The sequence below is a fragment of the Trichomycterus rosablanca genome, chromosome 7, assembly GCF_030014385.1.
Source record: "Trichomycterus rosablanca isolate fTriRos1 chromosome 7, fTriRos1.hap1, whole genome shotgun sequence".
In the NCBI taxonomy this organism is placed as follows: Eukaryota; Metazoa; Chordata; class Actinopteri; order Siluriformes; family Trichomycteridae; genus Trichomycterus; species Trichomycterus rosablanca.
Genome location: NC_085994.1, coordinates 24,801,902 through 24,824,839, shown reverse-complemented (window position 1 = coordinate 24,824,839; position 22,938 = coordinate 24,801,902). Strand labels below are relative to the sequence as shown.

Sequence of the window (22,938 nt, the reverse complement as noted above, 5' to 3'; positions counted from 1 at the left end):
TCGAAATACCAGCATGAGTAACAGCTTCATATCTGGCAGGGGCGGTGTGAACTAGCCTGTGGCCTATTCAAGTTGGATGCAAAGGGGGGAAGGGTTCATTTTAACCCCCAAGGGTGATATGGATGTTTAAATGAATAAAAAAATTGTTTTAGGGGCGCCCAGGTGGCACAGCTGGATATTCCGCTAGCACACCAGCGCTGAGGTTCTGAACTCTCCAGTTCGGGCACAATTGGCAGTGCCTGCAACAGACAAAAATTGGCCATCAAGTCTGCTGGGTGGGAAAAAGACCAGAATAATAAAGTGGGCGGGGTCTTCAAACGCTGTGCAAGGACCCTGGTTAGCAGCCTAAGGCACAGAAGTGGAAAAGGCTCATGTGTGAATTCACCAAGGCACAGGTTAAAAAGAAGGGGTCGAGGGGGCATGGGGCAGGCGAATATACCCTCCTCGAGCGCAGTCAGGATCCCCAGCAGCGGAAGACTAATTGCATGAATAAATTAAGAAATATGTTGAACTACATCTGCTCTTCTCTGCTTTTGTTGTAACACTCCCCCATCATTCCTGTTGTTCAGGGTGAGCCGAATGCTCTCATCGACGAGGATGCCGTTTGCTGTATCTGCAACGATGGCGAGTGCCAGAACAGCAATGTGATCCTGTTCTGCGATATGTGCAACCTAGCCGTACACCAGGAGTGCTACGGAGTGCCGTACATCCCCGAGGGCCAGTGGCTCTGCCGGCGCTGCCTCCAGTCCCCATCTCGAGCTGTCGACTGCGCCTTATGCCCTAATAAAGGTGGAGCCTTCAAGCAGACGGACGATGCCCGCTGGGCGCATGTTGTGTGTGCGCTGTGGATACCCGAGGTAAGAGTTGTCTCCTTATGCTTATTCTTATTAACAAACACAAAGAGCTACAAAACATGTTATGGAGATGCCTGTATGGTGAGGTAAGACAAAGATCTTTAGCAGAAGGCCAAACTACTTATAACAGAGTCCACACTAACCATAATAGACCCCTGACACTGGTGTTCCAGTCTCTGTGGTGCCTCTGTGGACCTCTGGGTGGGCACTTTACAGATACAGTTGGCTGTGACTGAGGAAGGGAAGACTGAATAGGTTATCACATTGTTGCCCCTGCACCACTGTCGCTATAGGAGCAGCAGAGGAATACACAGAGTATAATGTATCCCTCCTTGCCTGTTTTGGCTGTGTTCCTCCATGCCTGTGTTGTATTCCCTGCTGGCTGGCAAAAAAGAAGAGCTACTTCACTTCACTGTTTCATTTTGGACATTTAAAAGTTAACGTTCACTTTAAAAAATGACTTTACGAATGTGACGAAACCAAATGTAAGGGAGGGTAGGTCAGACGGGTCTCTTCCTGCTGCGATATGCAATTTTCATGACAGGTCCGGTTGCAAGTCACAACTAGCCTAATGTGGCTCTCCGTACGCAATAAAGCCCTGTGTGGGAACCCAACACTTACAGGGGATAAGAAGCGGCCTCAGATTGGACACGTGTCAGAGGGGGCATATGGTGATCCAGTTGTCCATAATCAGATCAGGGGTTGTACAAGCAGCAGAGGATTCGCATTTGGGAATTATAAATGACTAGATTGGGATATAATAAAGGAAAAATGACAAGGAGTCTCCACTGAACACTCTCCTTCTTGTTCTAAAATGCAGAGCAGCACAGTGGCTTATTGGGTAGCACTTTCTCCTCACAGCATAAAGGTCTAGGTCCTTTCTGTGTGGTCCAGGTCCTTTCATGTTCTCCCAGTGTTTGCGTGGGTTTCCTTTGGGAGCTCCAGTTTCCCCTCAAAGTCCAAAGACATTGAAGATACAAAATTGTCCATGACTGTATTTGACATTAAAAGACTTTGTCCTGTCATGAATGTAACCAAAAGTGTGTAAAACATGACGTTAAAATCCTAATAAATAAATACATTCTCTAAAACGCTGCAGGTGTGCTTCGCCAACACTGTGTTCCTGGAGCCGATCGACAGCATCGAGCACATCCCGTCCGCGCGCTGGAAGCTGACCTGCTACATCTGTAAACAACGCGGCTCGGGCGCGTGCATCCAGTGCCACAAAGCCAACTGCTACACTGCTTTCCACGTGACGTGTGCACAACAAGCCGGCCTCTACATGAAGATGGAGCCCGTCCGCGAGACGGGCGCTAACGGCACCTCTTTCAGTGTGCGTAAGACTGCTTACTGTGACGTTCACACGCCCCCCGGGTCGGCCCGTCCGATCGGGGGTGGGACTGGCAGTGGCTCCTCCCTCAGCGAGGCAGACGAGGAGGACGAGGAAGATGGTGGCGGAGGTGGGGTTGGAGAGGAGAGGACCAAAAGGGCAAAGGCTAAGTCAAGAAGGAAGCTGAAGCGGGCGAGGAGGATCCTGGCAGAAAAGAGGGCGGCTGCGCCGGTGGTGTCCGTGCCGTGCATACCACCACACAGGTCTGCTTAATGAAGTACAAATACACACATATTTGTCAGGGAATACACACTAGGGATGGGGAGTTGGTACTGTATGTGCTTTTTGTCCATCTCATTTCCATCCTGTTTTAGAGTGCTTAAGATTTTGTAGTGTGTCTGTAAGAATTTGTGCCCATTAAGAAAAAAAACAGCATTTGAGGTCAGGCATTGTTATTGGAAGGGAAGGCCTGGCTGGTGTTCAGTAGGGTTAATGTAAGAATTTTATACACCCGTTGGCAACAGAACTGTATTTGTAGTATCCTTTATCCACCCTTAAAATGGATAGCTGGGTTCGAATCTTAGCCGTTTCATTGGTCTGGTCAAGCACTCTACAGACACAGTTGGCCGTGTCTGATGGAGGGAAGGTATGATGGGGTATTATTTTATTGATGCTGCAATGAGCCCTGCTGTCTAATCAACAGGCCCACATGAATGTTGTAACAATGCTTGATCCTGGAGTGTGTGTTTATGCACCGATCAGCCATAACATTAAAACCACCTCCTTGTTTCTACACTTACTCACTTTGTAGTTCTACAATTACTGACACTAGTCCATCTGTTTCTCTGCATGCTCTTTTAACCTTCTTTTACTCTGTTCTTCAATGGTCAGGACTCTCCCAGTACCACTACAGAGCAGGTATTATTTGGGTGGTGGATCATTCTCAGCACTGCAGTGACACTGACATGGTGGTGGTGTGTTAGTGTGTGTTGTGCTGGTATGAAATGATAAGACACAGCAGCACTGCTGGAGTTTTTAAACACCTTACTGTCTCGGCTGGACTGAGAATAGTCCACCAACCAAAAATATCCAGCCAACAGCCCCTTCTGGGCAGCGTCCTGTGACCACTGATGAAGGTCTAGAAGATGACCAACTCAAACAGCAGCAATAGATGAGCGATCGTCTCTGTACATCTACAAAGTGGACCAACTAGGTAGGAGTGTCTAATAGAGTGGACAGTGAGTGGACACGGTATTCAAAAACTCCAGCAGCGCTGCTGTGTCTGATCCACTCATTCCAGGACAACACACACTAACACACCACCACCATGTCAGTGTCACTGCAGTGCTAAGAATCATCCACCACCTAAATAATACCTGCTCTGTGGTGGTCCTGTGGGGGTCCTGACTAGTGAAGAACAGGGTGAAAGCAGGTTAAAAAGGTATGTAGAGAAACAGATGGACTACAGTCAGTAATTGTAGAAGTACGAAGTGCTTCTATATGGTAAGTGGACCTGATAAAATGGACAGTGAGTGTAGAAACAAGGATGTGGTTTTAATGTTATGGCTGTCCATTGTGTACATATATATACAGTGTATCACAAAAGTGAGTACACCCCTCACATTTCTGCAGATATTTAAGTATATCTTTTCATGGGACAACACTGACAAAATGACACTTTGACACAATGAAAAGTAGTCTGTGTGCAGCTTATATAACAGTGTAAATTTATTCTTCCCTCAAAATAACTCAATATACAGCCATTAATGTCTAAACCACCGGCAACAAAAGTGAGTACACCCCTTAGTGAAAGTTCCTGAAGTGTCAATATTTTGTGTGGCCATCATTATTTCCCAGAACTGCCTTAACTCTCCTGGGCATGGAGTTTACCAGAGCTTCACAGGTTGCCACTGGAATGCTTTTCCACTCCTCCATGACGACATCACGGAGCTGGCGGATATTCGAGACTTTGCGCTCCTCCACCTTCCGCTTGAGGATGCCCCAAAGATGTTCTATTGGGTTTAGGTCTGGAGACATGCTTGGCCAGTCCATCACCTTTACCCTCAGCCTCTTCAATAAAGCAGTGGTCGTCTTAGAGGTGTGTTTGGGGTCATTATCATGCTGGAACACTGCCCTGCGACCCAGTTTCCGGAGGGAGGGGATCATGCTCTGCTTCAGTATTTCACAGTACATATTGGAGTTCATGTGTCCCTCAATGAAATGTAACTCCCCAACACCTGCTGCACTCATGCAGCCCCAGACCATGGCATTCCCACCACCATGCTTGACTGTAGGCATGACACACTTATCTTTGTACTCCTCACCTGATTGCCGCCACACATGCTTGAGACCATCTGAACCAAACAAATTAATCTTGGTCTCATCAGACCATAGGACATGGTTCCAGTAATCCATGTCCTTTGTTGACATGTCTTCAGCAAACTGTTTGCGGGCTTTCTTGTGTAGAGACTTCAGAAGAGGCTTCCTTCTGGGGTGACAGCCATGCAGATTAATTTGATGTAGTGTGCGGCGTATGGTCTGAGCACTGACAGGCTGACCCCCCACCTTTTCAATCTCTGCAGCAATGCTGACAGCACTCCTGCGCCTATCTTTCAAAGACAGCAGTTGGATGTGACGCTGAGCACGTGCACTCAGCTTCTTTGGACGACCAACGCGAGGTCTGTTCTGAGTGGACCCTGCTCTTTTAAAACACTGGATGATCTTGGCCACTGTGCTGCAGCCTAGTTTCAGGGTGTTGGCCATCTTCTTGTAGCCTTGGCCATCTTCATGTAGCGCAACAATTCGTCTTTTAGGATCCTCAGAGAGTTCTTTGCCATGAGGTGCCATGTTGGAACTTTCAGTGACCAGTATGAGAGAGTGTGAGAGCTGTACTACTAAATTGAACACACCTGCTCCCTATGCACACCTGAGACCTAGTAACACTAACAAATCACATGACATTTTGGAGGGAAAATGACAAGCAGTGCTCAATTTGGACATTTAGGGGTGTAGTCTCTTAGGGGTGTACTCACTTTTGTTGCCGGTGGTTTAGACATTAATGGCTGTATATTGAGTTATTTTGAGGGAAGAATAAATTTACACTGTTATATAAGCTGCACACAGACTACTTTTCATTGTGTCAAAGTGTCATTTTGTCAGTGTTGTCCCATGAAAATATATACTTAAATATCTGCAGAAATGTGAGGGGTGTACTCACTTTTGTGATACACTGTATATTTATTTATTTATTTATTTATTTATTTATTTATTTATTTATTTATTTATTTATTTATTTTTAATGAGTTTTTGCATAACTCAGCTTTCTCTTTCTCTCATATTCTATATAGACTGAGTCAGATCACAGCCAATTTAACAGTCCCCAGAAAGAGTCAGTTCATGCAAAGGTTGCACGCCTATTGGACCTTAAAAAGACAGAGTCGCAACGGCGTTCCTCTCCTGCGCCGCCTTCAAACTCACCTGCAGTCACAACGCAACGTAGAGCCTGTACCTGCTATAACCTCGGTCTGTACACATGCTTACATACACTCACTTAAAATGATAAAATAATGCACTTGCTACTTTGTTAACATTTAGTCTTACTGATGTTTAGTTTTGCATTTAGAATGAGTCTGGTATCATTGCTGTTATGAGCATCTTAGTGTAAACCAAGACAAGACCAAGATCTATATATATGTGAATCACGTAAATCCCATAACAATTATATTGGCAACCCAGTGTTTTAAGCCAAAGTTTTCAGGTTTTCTATCACCTTTGTGTCAGAACCTACTTCTGCTTATTACTGTTATGTAATAATTATATTAAATAGCAATTTATTTTTTGACATTCTGAAATATGGTGATTTTGTTAATACTGACATTCAGCTTATACCCTTATTATTTATAGTTTTTCAATTTCTAAAACAATTGTATTGTTTAAGATCTCACCGGGGCTATCGACCAGCCAGATATCTACTAAAGATGTGATTGGCAATATATGAAATTGGGATGGCCCTGTTGTGGCTTGGCTACTCCTTCCTGGTCCCCAGTGTGTCCCGGTAAAACCCAGACCAGATTAAAGCAGTTGAGGAAAATGAAAAGGGTACATTACATTGTCACTATTTGGCTGTTTTTTCCTTTCTTGCCTAATAATGTGGAATAGAAGTGAGTGTGTTAGAGCAAGACACATGGGGCTGTTGGTTTTAGCACAGTGGAGCAAGAGCAAGTCAACTACAGTGGTGTTACCCTACTTTCAGACCAGCAGCGATGCAACGTGACAAAGTGACCAGCTGTCATTCATTTTCAATTATAGCTGCTGACGTCCGGTGACAGAAAGATGAAATGAAATTTATAGACAAGCAGTGTCCTCTCCAGGATTTTTATTTTTAACAGAAACATCTCGTTTGTTGTAAAAAAAAAAAAAAAAGGGGGGGATGAATCTGATTTGTGATCAAATAGTTTTTTCTACACACTCTGTAAATACTAGTCAGTGATGTACGCTGTACTGCCATAGCATTTGCTTTTTCATTTAGTTATTTATTTTGTGCTTGGCAATAGTTAAACCATGGCAACCAAGTAGCCACAGGTGGTGATGGTGCACCTGGTGTGATGGGCGATGATCGATCAGCAATTCAAACGACAAGAGGCGAAAAAATTGCTGCCGCTCTGAACATACAGTGTATCACAAAAGTGAGTACACCCCTCACATTTCTGCAAATATTTCATTATATCTTTTCATGGGACAACACTATAGACATGAAACTTGGATATAACTTAGAGTAGTCAGTGTACAGCTTGTATAGCAGTGTAGATTTACTGTCTTCTGAAAATAACTCAACACACAGCCATTAATGTCTAAATAGCTGGCAACATAAGTGAGTACACCCCACAGTGAACATGTCCAAATTGTGCCCAAATGTGTCGTTGTCCCTCCCTGGTGTCATGTGTCAAGGTCCCAGGTGTAAATGGGGAGCAGGGCTGTTAAATTTGGTGTTTTGGGTACAATTCTCTCATACTGGCCACTGGATATTCAACATGGCACCTCATGGCAAAGAACTCTCTGAGGATGTGAGAAATAGAATTGTTGCTCTCCACAAAGATGGCCTGGGCTATAAGAAGATTGCTAACACCCTGAAACTGAGCTACAGCATGGTGGCCAAGGTCATACAGCGGTTTTCCAGGACAGGTTCCACTCGGAACAGGCTTCGCCAGGGTCGACCAAAGAAGTTGAGTCCACGTGTTCGGCGTCATATCCAGAGGTTGGCTTTAAAAAATAGACACATGAGTGCTGCCAGCATTGCTGCAGAGGTTGAAGACGTGGGAGGTCAGCCTGTCAGTGCTCAGACCATACGCCGCACACTGCATCAACTCGGTCTGCATGGTCGTCATCCCAGAAGGAAGCTGACGCACAAGAAAGCCCGCAAACAGTTTGCTGAAGACAAGCAGTCCAAGAACATGGATAACTGGAATGCCCTGTGGTCTGACGAGACCAAGATAAACTTGTTTGGCTCAGATGGTGTCCAGCATGTGTGGCGGCGCCCTGGTGAGAAGTACCAAGACAACTGTATCTTGCCTACAGTCAAGCATGGTGGTGGTAGCATCATGGTCTTGGGCTGCATGAGTGTTGCTGGCACTGGGGAGCTGCAGTTCATTGAGGGAAACATGAATTCCAACATGTACTGTGACATTCTGAAACAGAGCATGATCCCCTCCCTTCGAAAACTGGGCCTCATGGCAGTTTTCCAACAGGATAACGACCCCAAACACAACCTCCAAGATGACAACTGCCTTGCTGAGGAAGCTGAAGGTAAAGGTGATGGACTAAACACAATTGAGCACCTGTGGCGCATCCTCAAGTGGAAGGTGGAGGAGTTCAAGGTGTCTAACATCCACCAGCTCCGTGATGTCATCATGGAGGAGTGGAAGAGGATTCCAGTAGCAACCTGTGCAGCTCTGGTGAATTCCATGCCCAGGAGGGTTAAGGCAGTGCTGGATAATAATGGTGGTCACACAAAATATTGACACTTTGGGCACAATTTGGACATGTTCACTGTGGGGTGTACTCACTTATGTTGCAGCTATTTAGACATTAATGGCTGTGTGTTGAGTTATTTTCAGAAGACAGTAAATCTACACTGCTATACAAGTTGTACACTGACTACTCTAAGTTATATCCAAGTTTTATTTCTATAGTGTTGTCCCATGAAAAGATATAATAAAATATTTGCAGAAATGTGAGGGGTGTACTCACTTTTGTGATACACTGTAGGGTCAAACAACTGAACTCTGCTTTGGTCATACCTGCCTTAATATTGTAGCCATTTGTTTATTCTAGCTCCATTGCAGCTTTAATCACATGCCCAAGTTATAACATACACATACACCTATTTTTAGTTAAAACCTTTGATTTGTCCAGAAGGACAGTGAAGAGAAACACGCAGTGCTGAAGGAGCAGCTGAATGCATGGCAGAGGTTAAGGCATGATCTGGAAAGAGCCAGGCTACTGGTGGAGCTCATCCGCAAGAGAGAGAAATATAAGAGAGAGGCGGTAAGACCCTTGCACATGACACACACACACACACACACACACACCTTTGAAATTCCAAATACACACTCATGTATCTGAAATGCAGAAACAGTTATTCTTCTACATTCTAATATAACTACATGCAGATATCTCTTACAAAACAGTGAATTACTGTGGGGCCAAAAAGTATTTAGTCAGCCACTGATTGTGCAAGTTCTCCTACTTAGAAAGATGAGAGAGGTCTGTAATTTTGATAATAGGTACACTTCAACTATGAGAGACAAAATGAGAAAAAAAAAAATCCAAGAAATCACATTGTAGGATTTTTAAAGAATTTATTTGTAAATTATGGTGAAAAATAAGTATTTGGTCAATAACAAAAGTTCAACTCAATACTTTGTAACATAACCTGTAATCATAATTTGTAACATGGCAATGACAGAGGTCAAACATTTTCTGTAAGTCTTCATCAGGTTTGCACACACTGTAGCTGGTATTTTGGCCCATTCCTCCATGCAGATCTCCTCTAGAGCAGTGATGTTTTGGGGCTGTCGCTGGGCAACACAGACTTTCAACTCCCTCCACAAATTTTCTATGGGGTTGAGGTCTGGAGACTGGCTAGGCCACTCCAGGACCTTGAAATGCTTTTTACGGAGCCACTCCTTCGTTGCCCGAGCGGTGTGTTTGGGATCATTGTCATGCTGGAAGACCCAGCCACATTCCATCTTCAATGCTCTCACTGATGGAAGTAGGTTTTGGCTTAAAATCTGACGATACATGGCCCCGTTCATTCTTCCCTTAACACGGATCAGTTGTCCTGTCCCCTTTGCAGAAAAACAGCCCCAAAGCATGATGTTTCCACCCCCATGCTTCACAGTAGGTATGGTGTAACTCAGCATTCTTCTTCCTCCAAACACGACGAGTTGAGTTTTTACCAAAAAGTTCTATTTTGGTTTCATCTGACCACATGATATTCTCCCAATCCTCTTCTGGATCATCCATATGCTCTCTGGCAAACTTCAGACGGGCCTGGACATGTACTGGCTTAAGCAGGGGGACACGCCCGGCACTGCAGGATTTGAGTCCCTCTCGGCGTAGTGCGTTACTGATGGTAGCCTTTGTTACTTTGGTCCCAGCTCTCTGCAGGTCATTCATCAGGTCCCTCCGTGTAGTTCTGGGATTTTTGCTCACCGTTCTCATGATCATTTTGACCCCATGGGATGAGATCTTGCGTGGGGCCCCAGATCGAGGGAGATTATCAATGGTCTTGTATGTCTTCCATTTTCTTACAATTGCTCCCACAGTTGATTTATTCACACCAACCTGCTTGCCTATTGTAGATTCACTCTTCCCAGCCTGGTGCAGGTCTACAATTTTCTTCCTGGTGTCCTTCAACAGCTCTTTGGTCTTGGCCATGGTTGAGTTTGGAGTCTGACTGTTTGAGGCTGTGGACAGGTGTCTTTTATACAGATAACAAGGTCAAACAGGTGCCATTAATACAGGTAACGAGTGGAGGACAGAAGAGCTTCTTAAAGAAGAAGTTACAGGTCTGTGAGAGCCAGAAATCTTGCTTGTTTGTGGGTGACCAAATACTTATTTTCCACCATAATTTACAAATAAATTCTTTAAAAATCCTACAATGTGATTTCCTGGATTTTTTTTCTCATTTTGTCTCTCATAGTTGAAGTGTACCTATGATGAAAATTACAGACCTCTCTCATCTTTCTAAGTAGGAGAACTTGCACAATCAGTGGCTGACTAAATACTTTTTGGCCCCACTGTAGCTTTTTTGGTTGTAACCCAGATGTTGGAAAGTAAGATTTATAGCTATTCATATTCAGTGTTCGGGCAGTTATTTAGAAGTTTAAACCAACCAGAGCTTGACCAGAAAGTTCGAGTCACTTTTGCTATGGCAAGCAGATGTATTCCAATTCAACCCTACCTTCCTCAGACACAGCTAAATCTGGCTGTTCAATGCCAAACCAGGTCAGTGGTGGCACAGCTGAGACTCAAACTTAGGTCTATGTGGTATTACCCCCGTGCCTCCTCAGGCTGCTCGTAAGAGGCGAGCAAATGAGGCGCCTTGTTTGCCGTGAGGTGCGACCCGTGTCTGCGGAGAAAGAGATCCTGGTGTTTCAGGGGAGTGGTGGCTGAGGCTGCCATTTCCCCAACACATCACTTTGGCCCCGACTTCGCATAGACGGGAGGTTGGAGTGGCGGACATGCCCTAGGTTGTATCTCATATGAGATCCCTAGAAGGCGCTGCCTTAGGGTCAATCAAGCACCAATAACACCTGGAGGCTTGAGTATATGAATATATCAAAGTATGTACGTATTTGTTTTGATTATTTGTCTTATGTAAAGCGTCTTTGAGTATCTTGAAAAGCGCTATATAAATAAAATGTATTATTATTATTATTATATCGCCTATGTATCCCTGGTGCATAACCGCTGGAGTTCCGTGGCTCTGTGCACCCCCTTGTTGGGCTCCGAGGTGGGTGTGGAGCATGGGTGATGAACGATTCAACAAATAACTATGGCTACTAAACACATCTCCAAACGACGACTGATGGAATACGATGACGACCCAGATCTGGATACTAGATGCAATCCTTCAAGCTTATGTGAAAATTGGCCTAAATTCATATTAATGGAATCTACACAAGAGAATACAGCTCTGACAAAACTGTCCCCCTTTACTATCCAAAAAGGAATAATGGGCATAGCCGGAACAGTCAAGGATGCTAAGAAACTCCGGTCAGGACAAATCCTAATAGAGTGCTAGAAAAAAGTTCAAGCAGATTATCCACTCAGTATAAAAACCTTTGTTAATATTAATGTTAAAACGTTCCCACACCCGACACTTAACAGCTGCAAAGGTCTAATCCGGTGTCGAGAACTACAAGACATAGAAGAGGAAGAAATAACCAGAGAATTAAGCACTCAGGATGTGAGTCTTGTAAAACGAATAACAATCAAGAGATTGGACAAAATCATAAAGACCAACACAATCATTACGTTTAACAGAACAACCCCCCCAACAAAGCTCATAATCGGATACCAAAAGGTTGATGTTGACCCTTACATTCCAAATCCTATCATATCATCATATGTTTCAAGTGCCAAAAATATGGCCACGGGTCAACTGTATGCAAGAATGCCCCTATCTGCTGCAATTGTGGTTAAGAGAGAACCATGACCCCTAAATGTAGAAACTGTGGAGGTCCTCACTCTGCATCAGACAAATCCTGTCCAATCTGGACCAAAGAAAAGAAATACAAAAAATCTAAAGCACTAAAAAAGTGAGCCATGCAGAGGCCAAGAAATTGGTCGAAGATCCATGCAATCCAGCACATGCCAAACTGATTTTACATGGCTTAATCGAGAAAAGCCCCAATTAGTTAACACCATCAAGGATGCTGTCCATTCCAAAACCAAAAGTACCTCTAAGATGGACATATTAGTAAACTCCAAAACAGAGACAAGTAACAAGAAAACCCAGAATGAGACTACCCCTCAAAAAGCTGAGTCACAGAGGAAAACAGATCACCAACACCAATCAAAATCAGAGACTGCCTCTAAGATACCTGACACCCCAAGAGACATTGAAATGATTGAAGACAAGACAACCTCAGGAGCACCTCGCCTAGGCATAGGAGCAAATCCCGTTCAGCCTCAACTAAACCAAAATGACGACAAACCCTATTATACGATGGAACTGTAGAGGATTCCGAGCCAACTTTAACGAATTACAGCGATTAGTCTTCTCATTAAATCCACTGATTATTTATCTGCAAGAGACCCTAATTACAACTAATGCGAATACTCGTATGATAGGCTTTATCGGCTATCACACATATGGGCCCAATATAAATAGACCTTCAGGAGGATCATCTATCTTTGTCAACCTAAACATACCACACAGTCAGATTCCCCTTACCACCTCTCTCCAAGCAACAGCAAACCGTGCCTCGTACATTGTGACAAGAACCATCACAATATGCTCAATTTATATCCCACCAAATTCTGTACTAAATCCAGCCAATCTCGATAGGCTCATCGAACAGTTACCCCTACCGTATATTCTACTGGGTTCAGGGCTGGGGGTTGTCAGAGGTTGTTCTGTCGATGTCCCTTTCCAGGTGTGCGGTCCCTCCCAGTGTCCCATCAGCATAAACACAATTTGCCTCAAATGGGCCCCTCCTTGAACAGCAGTGGTCATTGTCTCTTCACTTTACACTAAATTCTGTAATATTAAATAAACTGTTTTAGCTATGCCTTTCTAAACAAACAAAAAAATCCAGACAAATTAAATAAAGAAAAACAAATGGGCCCCTTGAACAGAGTTCCATCCAGAGCCAACGCGTTCCTGGTTTTGGTTTTATTAAGCCCCACCATGGAAAAACCCTCTCTGCATCTGCATTTGAGTGTGGCAGAACTAATACCAGTTTGGCAATTGTAGACAGCCTCGGAAATCTGCTCATACCAGTCACCTTTAAAAAAAAAATGGACCAAGGAAGCCTAATTACACTCCTACATATTTTTGCAGTTATTAAGTTGCTCATGTCAATGGGTGTGCGCTGAATATTTCTTACCTTATTCTTTAGTGAGGTCATATTCCCCCAGAAAGCCTCAATGTCAAACATGGCTGGGTCTTGGGGCATAGGGATGTCCATCAACAGGTAGTCCAGGAACTCCTCACCCAGCAACAAGAAATTCTATTTTCTAATTGGCTGAGAAACTCTATTTTTCTGATTGGCCGATAGGTCGCTAATTCAAGACAGCGGTATGAGCGCAGAGTAGTCTGCCTTTGACTCGTTTGTAGGATAGACTATAGTCATTTCTGTGCGGCGAAGTTAATCATTTCTCAGCGTGAGAAATGCCATGTGTGGCGTGTGAGCTTGTTGAAATGCGTATGTCTCACGCTCAATGCGTGAGACTTGAGAGCCCTGGATGGGACTGCTACCAGCGAAAAAGACATTGCCGAACAGCTAGCAAAGGCCTTCGAAAGAGCTTCAGGTGGACATAACGCTCTTTACCTCCACTTGAGTGAAAGTACTAAAGTATTTACCTTCAAATGTACTTAAGTATGAAAGTAAAAGTAGCATGATTTATTATGGCTCTAATGTTTTATTATCATTTCTGTAACAAGACTCTTGATTAATTAACTCATTTTAGGTGAAAAGACTCATTAATTTAGCTTAATTGACTGAGCTAAATTCGGTTATACATATTAATTAAGATAAACATGTAACATTTAGTGCTGAGCAAATGCTAAACAATAACAGGATTAAGTATATTAATGACATCAAATTCATTATTTTTTTAAAACAAAGCAACATACAGCTGAAAATGCTTGCTAAGTAGTGGAAATGAATGTTGCTCTATGGCTTGAAATTGGATGCTTGGAACTTTTCACTCGCCCACGACCCAGAAGCTGCGCAGAAAAATGTCCCGTCCCCTTTACAACGGTTCCCTATGGGAGTGTCGCCACTCTGTTCTCTCTACCGCTCTGCCTGCTGCTAGACAGCCAAGCATAACTCCTCAAAGAAATAGCGCTTTTTTCGCTGATTATGTACTTAATTTTGGACTGTACATCGACTTTTACTACCAGAGCTACAGGGGTTGGACAATGAAACTGAAACACCTGGTTTTAGACCACAATAATTTATTAGTATGGTGTAGGGCCTCCTTTTGCGGCCAATACAGCGTCAATTCGTCTTGGAAATGACATATACAAGTCCTGCACAGTGGTCAGAGGGATTTTAAGCCATTCTTCTTGCAGGATAGTGGCCAGGTCACTACGTGATGCTGGTGGAGGAAAACGTTTCCTGACTCGCTTCTCCAAAACACCCCAAAGTGGCTCAATAATATTTAGATCTGGTGACTGTAGGCCATGGGAGATGTTCAGCTTCACTTTCATGTTCATCAAACCAATCTTTCACCAGTCTTGCTGTGTGTATTGGTGCATTGTCATCCTGATACACGGCACCGCCTTCAGGATACAATGTTTGAACCATTGGATGCACATGGTCCTCCAGAATGGTTCGGTAGTCCTTGGCAGTGACGCGCCCATCTAGCACAAGTATTGGGCCAAGGGAATGCCATGATATGGCAGCCCAAACCATCACTGATCCACCCCCATGCTTCACTCTGGGCATGCAACAGTCTGGGTGGTACGCTTCTTTGGGGCTTCTCCACACCGTAACTCTCCCGGATGTGGGGAAAACAGTAAAGGTGGACTCATCAGAGAACAATACATGTTTCACATTGTCCACAGCCCAAGATTTGCGCTCCTTGCACCATTGAAACCGACGTTTGGCATTGGCACTGGCACGAGTGACCAAAGGTTTGGCTATAGCAGCCCGGCCGTGTATATTGACCCTGTGGAGCTCCCGACGGACAGTTCTGGTGGAAACAGGAGAGTTGAGGTGCACATTTAATTCTGCCGTGATTTGGGCAGCCGTGGTTTTATGTTTTTTGGATACAATCCGGGTTAGCACCTGAATATCCCTTTCAGACAGCTTCCTCTTGCGTCCACAGTTAATCCTGTTGGATGTGGTTTGTCCTTCTTGGTGGTATGCTGACATTACCCTGGATACCGTGGCTCTTGATACATCACAAAGACTTGCTGTCTTGGTCACAGATGCGCCAGCAAGACGTGCACCAACAATTTGTCCTCTTTTGAACTCTGGTATGTCACCCATAATGTTGTGTGCATTGCAATATTTTGAGCAAAACTGTGCTCTTACCCTGCTAATTGAACCTTCACACTCTGCTCTTACTGGTGCAATGTGCAATTAATGAAGATTGGCCACCAGACTGGTCCAATTTAGCCATGAAACCTCCCACACTAAAATGACAGGTGTTTCAGTTTCATTGTCCAACCCCTGTACATATAATTTATCTACGGAAATAACCTTCTTTGATGTGCTTTTTTTTTGATAGCGAACAGCTTCCTCCGTCTGTATATAATTTCGCGAGAAAAATTGGTCATTTATTCTGAAATCTGTTCCTCTGAGCTCTCTTCCTTTGCTCATGATGAATTCTTTATGCTTGAAATGTTCCACTTTGACGACGATGGAACGTGGTCGTTTGTTTTGGGGGTTTTTTTTCGCCGAGACGGTGGACTCGATGGAATGTTATGGCTGTCGCTTTCTCCGGGGGTATCTTAAGTTAATTAATTATGAATTCCTTTAATAAATGTTCTGGATCCTCTGTAGTTTTTCTCTGGAATACCAGAGAAAACTATATTTTCTCTCATACTTACGTGCTTTTAGGTCGAGAATCGTTTCTTTCATTACTTTATTTTCTTTAATAACTGATGAGAGCTGTGTAGAGTTCACAGACCGAGTGCAGCAGTGATTTGTTTTCTTTGGTTAGTGAAGCAATTTGCTCTTGGCTGAACTCCAAGCTTTCGCGTATTGCCTGGAATTCCTTGTGCAGAACTTCCACTAGTGCGATTCTTCAGAGTTTATTGTCTATGGAGTGAAGGATGTCACTAACCTCTAGGCAGTGTAGTGAGGTTGATTGGTCTGCATCGCGGGGTGAACTTGGCTGGCGTGGTCGCTTGCCGGTAGGTGCAGTGTTTTGTTTACCTTTATTTTTATCGTCTCCTTTGTCTTTGTTCATGGTGACGTACGTAGATGGCCAGTTATACAGAGACAAAAACATTACTTCCTGGCTATATTAAATCGATCTCTAATCTCGTATCACTCTAACCACTCGGTTTATAATCCCCTTACTCTAAAAGAATACATTCTACATCATTCAGACATTTACACCCTTACTCCCTCATACGTACCCGACTACCGCACTATTCAACATATACAGTGGGGTCAAAAAGTATTTAGTCAGCCACTGATTGTGCAAGTTCTCCTACTTAGAAAGATGAGAGAGGTCTGTAATTTTCATTATACAAAGGTACAACTTCAACTATGAGAGACAAAATGAGAAAAAAAAATCCAGGAAATCACATTGTAGGATTTTTAAAGAATTTATTTGTATATTATGGTGGAAAATAAGTATTTGGTCAATAACAAACAAGCAAGATTTCTGGCTCTCACAAACCTGTAACTTCTTCTTTAAGAAGCTCTTCTGTCCTCCACTCGTTACCTGTATTAATGGCACCTGTTTGACCTCGTTATCTGTATAAAAGACACCTGTCCACAGCCTCAAACAGTCAGACTCCAAACTCAACCATGGCCAAGACCAAAGAGCTGTCGAAGGACACCAGGAAGAAAATGACCTGTAGACCTGCACCAGGCTGGGAAGAGTGAATCTACAATAGGCAAGCAGGTTGGTGTGAATAAATCAACTGTGGGAACAATTGTAAGAAAATGGAGGACATACAAGACCATTGATGATCTCCCTTGAGGTCAAGATCTCATCCCGTGGGGTCAAAATGATCATGAGAACGGTGAGCAAAAATCCCAGAACTACACAGAGGGACCTGATGAATGACCTGCAGAGAGCTGGGACCAAAGTAACAAAGGCTACCATCAGTAACACACTACGCCGAGAGGGACTCAAATCCTGCAGTGCCAGGCGTGTCCCCCTGCTTAAGCCAGTACATGTCCAGGCCCGTCTGAAGTTTGCCAGAGAGCATATGGATGATCCAGAAGAGGATTGGGAGAATATCATGTGGTCAGATGAAACCAAAATGGAACTTTTTGGTAAAAGCTCAACTCGTCGTGTTTGGAGGAAGAAGAAAAACCCAAGAACACCATACCTACTGTGAAGCATGGGGGTGGAAACATCATGCTTTGGGGCTGTTTTTCTGCAAAGGGGACAGGACGACTGATCCGTGTTAAGGGAAGAATGAACGGGGCCATGTATCGTGAGATTTTAAGCCAAAACCTCCTTCTATCAGTGAGAGCATTGAAGATGGAACGTGGCTGGGTCTTCCAGCATGACAATGATCCCAAACACACCGCTCGGGCAACGAAGGAGTGGCTCCGTAAAAAGCATTTCAAGGTCCTGGAGTGGCCTAGCCAGTCTCCAGACCTCAACCCCATAGAAAATTTGTGGAGTCTGTGTTGCCCAGCGACAGCCCCAAAACATCACTGCTCTAGAGGAGATCTGCATGGAAGAATGGGCCAAAATACCAGCTACAGTGTGTGCAAACCTGGTGAAGACTTACAGGAAACGTTTGACCTCTGTCATTGCCAACAATGGTTATGTTACAAAGTATTGAGTTGAACTTTTGTTATTGACCAAATACTTATTTTCCACCATAATTTACAAATAAATTCTTTAAAAATCCTACAATGTGATTTCCTGGATTTTTTTTTTCTCATTTTGTCTCTCATAGTTGAAGTGTACCTATGATGAAAATTACAGACCTCTCTCATCTTTCTAAGTAGTAGAACTTGCACAATCAGTGGCTGACTAAATACTTTTTGGCCCCACTGTAGATATGTCATACTCATATTACATGTTCACCCTTAACCTCATAAATCATGGACCACAGGCTATCCTCTATGTTAAAAAAAAAAAATAATAATAATGATAATAATAATAATTAACGCACACATCTCGCTGTTTTGATATGCATCCCAAACAAAAAGCATCCTCTTGTTTTTCTCTCTCTTTATAAAAAGAAGATACAGTGTATCACAAAAGTGAGTACACCCCTCACATTTTTGCAAATATTTTATTATATCTTTTCATGGGACAACACTATAGGCATGAAACTTGGATATAACTTAGAGTAGTCAGTGTACAGCTTGTATAGCAGTGTAGATTTACTGTCTTCTGAAAATAACTCAACACACAGCCAATAATGTCTAAATAGCTGGCAACATAAGTGAGTACACCCCACAGTGAACATGTCCAAATTGTGCCCAAATGTGTCGTTGTCCCTCCCTGGTGTCATGTGTCAAGGTCCCAGGTGTAAATGGGGAGCAGGGCTGTTAAATTTGGTGTTTTGGGTACAATTCTCTCATACTGGCCACTGGATATTCAACATGGCACCTCATGGCAAAGAACTCTCTGAGGATGTGAGAAATAGAATTGTTGCTCTCCACAAAGATGGCCTGGGCTATAAGAAGATTGCTAACACCCTGAAACTGAGCTACAGCATGGTGGCCAAGGTCATACAGCGGTTTTCCAGGACAGGTTCCACTCGGAACAGGCTTCGCCAGGGTCGACCAAAGAAGTTGAGTCCACGTGTTCGGCGTGATATCCAGAGGTTGGCTTTAAAAAATAGACACATGAGTGCTGCCAGCATTGCTGCAGAGTTTGAAGACGTGGGAGGTCAGCCTGTCAGTGCTCAGACCATACGCCGCACACTGCATCAACTCGGTCTGCATGGTCGTTATCCCAGAAGGAAGCTGACGCACAAGAAAGCCCGCAAACAGTTTGCTGAAGACAAGCAGTCCAAGAACATGGATTACTGGAATGCCCTGTGGTCTGACGAGACCAAGATAAACTTGTTTGGCTCAGATGGTGTCCAGCATGTGTGGCGGCGCCCTGGTGAGAAGTACCAAGACAACTGTATCTTGCCTACAGTCAAGCATGGTGGTGGTAGCATCATGGTCTTGGGCTGCATGAGTGTTGCTGGCACTGGGGAGCTGCAGTTCATTGAGGGAAACATGAATTCCAACATGTACTGTGACATTCTGAAACAGAGCATGATCCCCTCCCTTCGAAAACTGGGCCTCATGGCAGTTTTCCAACAGGATAACGACCCCAAACACAACCTCCAAGATGACAACTGCCTTGCTGAGGAAGCTGAAGGTAAAGGTGATGGACTAAACACAATTGAGCACCTGTGGCGCATCCTCAAGTGGAAGGTGGAGGAGTTCAAGGTGTCTAACATCCACCAGCTCCGTGATGTCATCATGGAGGAGTGGAAGAGGATTCCAGTAGCAACCTGTGCAGCTCTGGTGAATTCCATGCCCAGGAGGGTTAAGGCAGTGATAATAATGGTGGTCACACAAAATATTGACACTTTGGGCACAATTTGGACATGTTCACTCTGAGGTGTACTCACTTATGTTGCCAGCTATTTAGACATTATTGGCTGTGTGTTGAGTTATTTTCAGAAGACAGTAAATCTACACTGCTATACAAGTTGTACACTGACTACTCTAAGTTAGATCCAAGTTTTATTTCTATAGTGTTGTCCCATGAAAAGATATAATAAAATATTTGCAGAAATGTGAGGGGTGTACTTACTTTTGTGATACACTGTATACTTTATTTGTCATATATATACAGCATCCTACAGCATTCTATGTCATATATACAGTGTATCACAAAAGTGAGTACACCCCTCACATTTCTGCAGATATTTAAGTATATCTTTTAATGGGACAACACTGACAAAATGACACTTTGACACAATGAAAAGTATCCTGTGTGCAGCTTATATAACAGTGTAAATTTATTCTTCCCTCAAAATAACTCAATATACAGCCATTAATGTCTAAACCACCAGCAACAAAAGTGAGTACACCCCTAAGAGACTACACCCCTAAATGTCCAAATTGAGCACTGCTTGTCATTTTCCCTCCAAAATGTCATGTGATTTGTTAGTGTTACTAGGTCTCAGGTGTGCATAGGGAGCAGGTGTGTTCAATTTAGTAGTACAGCTCTCACACTCTCTCATACTGGTCACTGAAAGTTCCAACATGGCACCTCATGGCAAAGAACTATCTGAGGATCTTAAAAGACGAATTGTTGCGCTACATGAAGATGGCCAAGGCTACAAGAAGATTGCCAACACCCTGAAACTGAGCTGCAGCACAGTGGCCAAGATCATCCAGCGTTTTAAAAGAGCAGGGTCCACTCAGAACAGACCTTGCGTTGGTCGTCCAAAGAAGCTGAGTGCACGTGCTCAGCGTCACATCCAACTGCTGTCTTTGAAAGATAGGCGCAGGAGTGCTGTCAGCATTGCTGCAGAGATTGAAAAGGTGGGGGGTCAGCCTGTCAGTGCTCAGACCATACGCCGCACACTACATCAAATTGGTCTGCATGGCTGTCACCCCAGAAGGAAGCCTCTTCTGAAGTCTCTACACAAGAAAGCCCGCAAACAGTTTGCTGAAGACATGGCAACAAAGGACATGGATTACTGGAACCATGTCCTATGGTCTGATGAGACCAAGATTAATTTGTTTGGTTCAGATGGTCTCAAGCATGTGTGGCGGCAATCAGGTGAGAAGTACAAAGATAAGTGTGTCATGCCTACAGTCAAGCATGGTGGTGGGAATGCCATGGTCTGGGGCTGCATGAGTGCAGCAGGTGTTGGGGAGTTACATTTAATTGAGGGACACATGAACTCCAATATGTACTGTGAAATACTGAAGCAGAGCATGATCCCCTCCCTCCGGAAACTGGGTCGCAGGGCAGTGTTCCAGCATGATAATGACCCCAAACACACCTCTAAGACGACCACTGCTTTATTGAAGAGGCTGAGGGTAAAGGTGATGGACTGGCCAAGCATGTCTCCAGACCTAAACCCAATAGAACATCTTTGGGGCATCCTCAAGCGGAAGGTGGAGGAGCGCAAAGTCTCGAATATCCGCCAGCTCCGTGATGTCGTCATGGAGGAGTGGAAAAGCATTCCAGTGGCAACCTGTGAAGCTCTGGTAAACTCCATGCCCAGGAGAGTTAAGGCAGTTCTGGGAAATAATGGTGGCCACACAAAATATTGACACTTTAGGAACTTTCACTAAGGGGTGTACTCACTTTTGTTGCCGGTGGTTTAGACATTAATGGCTGTATATTGAGTTATTTTGAGGGAAGAATAAATGTACACTGTTATATAAGCTGCACACAGACTACTTTTCATTGTGTCAAAGTGTCATTTTGTCAGTGTTGTCCCATGAAAAGATATACTTAAATATCTGCAGAAATGTGAGGGGTGTACTCACTTTTGTGATACACTGTATATATATACAGTTGTACAGTACAATGAAATTCTTTCTTCGCATATCCCAGCTTGTTTTGGGAGCTGAGGTCAGAGCGCAGGGTCAGCCACTTTACGGCACCCCTGGAGCAGACGGGGTTAAGGGTCTTGCTCAAGGACCCAACAGTGGCTGCATAGCAGAGCCTGGATTTGAACCGCCAATCTTCCGGTTGATAGCCCAAAGCTCTGCCCACTAGGCTACCACTGTCCCTAGGTGTGGTTATATCTCTCCCTTCAGTCTTGTCTCTCTCTCCCTTTATATCTTTATTTTCACTCATATTTGAACACTGTAACACCCTCTGTGTTTTCACCTAAAATGGTTCACAAAAAGATTTTTGGCAGCAAATGATCTCACAGGCAACCATAATCATTAAACAACCGATCCCATTTTCCCCCTCTCTTTGCTTATTAGGTGACACATCATCAATTACTTTAACAAAGGAAAATAATAGATTACTACTAATAATGCTAACCATCGCCAAGAAGACAATTCTAACGAATTGGAAATCAAGAATTAACATTAATATCGTTCATTGGAAAAATTTACTCATTGTATATCAATAGAACATCTTTTAACGGCTATCCAAAACAAATCCCACGATCTCAACTCAACTTGGTCAACACTCATCAATTTCATACAACAGTAAATATTAAAATACATTAATACAATTTAAGCTACAACTCAAGTAACCTATTCACAAATGCACCTACCACTAGGGCTGGGTATCGCCACCAATTTCCTGGATCGATTCGATTCCGATTCACCAGGTCCCGATTCGATTCGATCTTCGATTTTCGATTTTCGATTCGATTTTCGATCCAATTTCGATTCAACACATTTAGGCATATTTGAGTTACATTAACAGGTTTTGTTTACATATGTACAGATGTTCAGAGAACGAATGTGATAATTGTACAAAGAACACTCATTATTAAAAATATTTGTGTATTTTGTTTACATAAATAATTAATCCAAAACAGAAAACAGTAACATTCAACAGCCAGGTGTATGTTTACATTACATTTACAATGTTGTAGCATGTCAGACAAATGAAATAATAATAAAAAATGAATGTTACTGTTTTCTTCCATTTGTCTGACATGCTACAACATTGTAAATGTAATGTAAACATACACCTGGCTGTTGTACAGCTTATGCCAAGTTTACACTACACGACACTCTGATTAACACGTGGTCACTGTAATGTTCACACTACACGACTGATCGGCGATGGGGAGTTTTACACTACACCATCCATCACCAGGGGGAATCACAGGCGAGCTTCTCTGGTCTCCAAAACTACGTTTTGTCACGAAAA

The 22,938-nt window shown here is 43.5% G+C and overlaps 1 protein-coding gene across 1 annotated transcript in view; it reads left to right on the top strand.

Annotated features, from left to right (window-relative positions):
• The window catches only part of brpf1 (bromodomain and PHD finger containing, 1), an 85,268-nt gene that overhangs the window by 19,545 nt on the left and 42,785 nt on the right, over positions 1 to 22,938 (top strand). The window contains exons 6-9 of the mRNA XM_062999165.1: positions 570 to 857; positions 1,954 to 2,447; positions 5,532 to 5,694; positions 8,596 to 8,727. Coding sequence (XP_062855235.1) covers positions 570 to 857; positions 1,954 to 2,447; positions 5,532 to 5,694; positions 8,596 to 8,727 — 1,077 coding nt within the window. The remainder of the gene's footprint in view (positions 1 to 569; positions 858 to 1,953; positions 2,448 to 5,531; positions 5,695 to 8,595; positions 8,728 to 22,938) is intronic.